This window comes from Mya arenaria, chromosome 11, assembly GCF_026914265.1.
Source record: "Mya arenaria isolate MELC-2E11 chromosome 11, ASM2691426v1".
Classification (NCBI taxonomy): domain Eukaryota; kingdom Metazoa; phylum Mollusca; class Bivalvia; order Myida; family Myidae; genus Mya; species Mya arenaria.
Window position 1 is genome coordinate 59,971,159 of NC_069132.1, and position 3,626 is coordinate 59,974,784.

Sequence of the window (3,626 nt, forward strand, 5' to 3'; positions counted from 1 at the left end):
GATTTTCTTATAGTCCATTTACTTTATTTAACGATATTCTACCTGTTATATATAATTTAATACAGTCGTCCAGACAATATAATATATACACAATTAACAGCATGTATATTCTGTTTTTTTTCAGGTAAATATATAGTCATTATCATGGCGTACAACTTTTCGTTCAACAAGCTGGCAATTAGTGAAACATTGGTGGAAGCATTAAACAGAAGTTTAATTAACACGTTGTTGTAATGTACATTCCGGCGACGTCTTTGAAGAACCCAGCTTCAGAAAGTTGCGAGATGGATACAGTTAATTTTATATATTCTATATCACATGTTGTGTGTAAATTGAGAAATGGAGTAAATAAAGAGCATTTGTAGACGGTTGGATAGAAAATGATTCTTCCGATGAGTGGTAAATGAGAAAAGAAATCCATAATAAAATATGGAAATAGTGCCCATCTGAAGTTGCATCATCAATTATCAATAACTATGGAAATACATAATGTTGTTTAAGAAAGAAGTGTTTTTAAACCATCAACACTTTGAACTGATGAAGAATGCAGATGCTTAAGGTAGAATTGCAATGCAAACAAACAATCTATTAGCTAAATATACGTTTGTAGTGTCAGATATACTGATATAATCAAAGAGGAATGATTTTTCTTTTCGGATATGTTCTGAGGTAGGCAGATAACAATGAAGTGTAATTTGTAAAACGATAGATGAAACTGCAAGTTAATTTGTTCATGTTTTGTTTGCCAAAACAAAGCTTGATAAAATACAATTGCGATATAAATGAGTGCTGACATGAATGCGCAAAATGAAGCATTGGCCCAGTTTGTGGCTTTGAATGAAACGCTGACAAATACATCGAGTGATATCGATGAATTGGCGATAATTGAATCAGTGAACCTTAAACAGTTTCAGTTCCAACTTCCGGCAATAATATACACTATCATATTAATGGTGATCGGAACTCCAGGGAATGCCATTGTCTTATATGTGTATTTCTTTAAATGGAGGAGAAGCACGTCACGTATGTTCATCCTATTTCTAACATCTCTGGATTTGGTAAATTGCATTACTACTCTCCCAATTGAGATATTTATGATGAGATACTCGGTTATGTTAGACAGACCTTGGCTGTGTAAGATATCTAGATTTTCAACCTACACCATGAATAGTTCATCTGCAGCAATTTTGGTAGCGATTGCCGTTGACAGGTATCGACGTATTTGTAGACCACATGGTCCACAGTTCAGTGCAAAGGCTTCAAAGTATATAAGCATTTGCTGTATTGCGCTCGCATTGTGTTTGACATGGCCCTCATTACTGTTTTATGGCACGCGTAGAGTCATATTAGGAAACGTCGAAGGAAAGGCTTGCTTATTGGAGAATAAATTCGATGATTCCATATATCCCCATGTTTATTTCGTCGTGATGATGGCAAGCACTGTCGTTATATTTACGACGTTGTCTGTGTTGTATTACTTCGTCGGCATTCAAGTGTGTAGACATAGAAAAATGAGATTGAAAAGAAAACGAGAACAAAGGGCTGCTCAGAATTTAATGATACGTGAACCTACATTCAGTAAAGACGAAACATTGCTGCAAGATTCAGACTCAAAGGAAGTAAGGAAGAACACGACAGAACAGTCAGAAAATCGTGAAAAGGACAATAATCAAAAAGAAAACTTAATCGGACATCAATCACAGAATCATATAGAGCTATTGCCCCTACCTGTAGGAATATCAAATATCGATTTATCGGTGGTAACTATAGACGAAAGCACAGTAAACAGTGACGGTAGACTTACAGTGAGATCCACTCCAGAAGTGCATCGAAAATCTTTATGTAATAAAGAAAGACAACGACACAATAAAAATGGATTTACCAAGAAGAAAATGTGTCTGCGAGACTCTCTTTCTAAATCGAACGGCTCCCATTGCATTCATATACGTGTCCGCATAGGGCGGTCGACTTTAATGTTGTTTCTCATTACGTTAGCTTATATCGTTAGTTTCCTACCGTTTTATGTAATAGCAATTATTCGCCAAACGGACAGTACTTTTGTATCGCACATGGATAGTGCTGGCTACATGGCTTATCATGTGTGTCTAAGGTCCTACTTGTTGTCTAGTGCGATAAATCCAATTATATACTCCTTCTGTAATTCTCAATTTAGGACATTCTGTTTTAATATGATAAAGAAACAAAAACGTCTTAGCGGTAGAAAGAGCTTGTTATAACATTTGGTTCACGATTTAGTTGGAAATTAAGAATTATAAATCAAAATTGGCCATCTCATTCTTAATGGAATGATTAATTTGTCATTAATAACGTATTTCTTCATATGCAATAGTTATTTAAGTGACTTATTACTTTCATCACTTATTCTAGAATTAAAACAACGTCAATAGTAAGGCGGTATAGTTTAGTACATAATACAACGTTGTGTTTGTATTGATGCGAAATTTATAATTAAGGTCAACTTAAATTGTAAAGCAGTATATGTCAATACACCAGGTAAATATCCTTTTGTATTTATGCCGACAATTTATAGTCAGTATTCTTATTGGTTGTAAAAGCTGGTTGAAAATCGAGCAGATAATGATTTGTTTATTTGTTTTATGAAAGGTTTTTAGTTTGAGATTCCGTTAAATCAGCTCAATATGTGTTGTTTTTGCTGTCAATGGTGATGTTCATGTATTGCTTGCGTGAAATAAATGGATAAATAAAATTGCTTATTTCTAAATTATTTTAACAGGGACTTTGGTACCAACTTGGCATCTTCCTTTAGGCTTTTTAGTTAGGGGATCAATTGTATGATTTCTGTCATTCATTTACCGGATCAATTGAATGATGATGTTTATTCAGTTAGCGGCTTATTTATATGACTACGGTTGTTCAGTAAGCGGATGAATTAAATGGAAACGGCTATTCCGCAAGCGGCTGAATATAATTATTTCGGTTATTTACTAAGCGATCATTAAACTGTTTACGATTATTCATTTCGCTAAAGTTGAGATTCATTCTGAGAAATCATTTAATTATTGATTATAGTATTTACTAAGAATTGAAAGAAAAAATAAATGTAATGCTTCTGGTGATAAAAAACAGGAGCTATTCTCACGCCAGAGGTATGTGTAAACAAACATCACAGACACTCCTTAGAATTGATGCGCACTGCAAATGTTATGAACGTAGAGATCAGCTGTCAGGTGTTTTTCTTTACACGTAGTTAAACAATGAAAGTAATTGTAATGCTGAAGGTCATGAAAGAATCAGGAGCAACTTTTTAATTAAAATATTCCAAAATAAAAAATTCTCACGCCGGAGACTTGTGTAAACCAACATCACAGATGCTTCTTATAATTAATGCGCACTGCATACGTTATTTACGTCAGGTGCTTGACTTAACACGATGTTAAACAATGCATCGCATTTCTTTATTTAGAAACCACTTTATATTTGTGTTAATAAAGCAAATTTTGTCACAGAGTACTTTTCACAGATCTGTATTTTATATTCAAATTTGATAATAAAGTTGAAACTACTGCTAGGCACGATCCCTAAATCATTAGAAGGGGTGTTTTAGTATGCCCAATATACAGACAAAGAGAAGCAGAATGCCAAAA

At 34.0% G+C, this 3,626-nt stretch overlaps 1 protein-coding gene across 1 annotated transcript; it reads left to right on the top strand.

Moving 5' to 3' along the window:
- The first annotated feature begins 782 nt into the window (after nucleotides 1–782).
- LOC128208661 (muscarinic acetylcholine receptor M4-like) lies at nucleotides 783–2,532 on the top strand. The gene has a single exon (XM_052912210.1). The coding sequence runs from the start codon at nucleotides 783–785 to the stop codon at nucleotides 2,235–2,237; it is 1,455 nt and encodes a 484-aa protein (XP_052768170.1). The 3' UTR covers nucleotides 2,238–2,532.
- The last annotated feature ends 1,094 nt before the right edge of the window (nucleotides 2,533–3,626 follow it).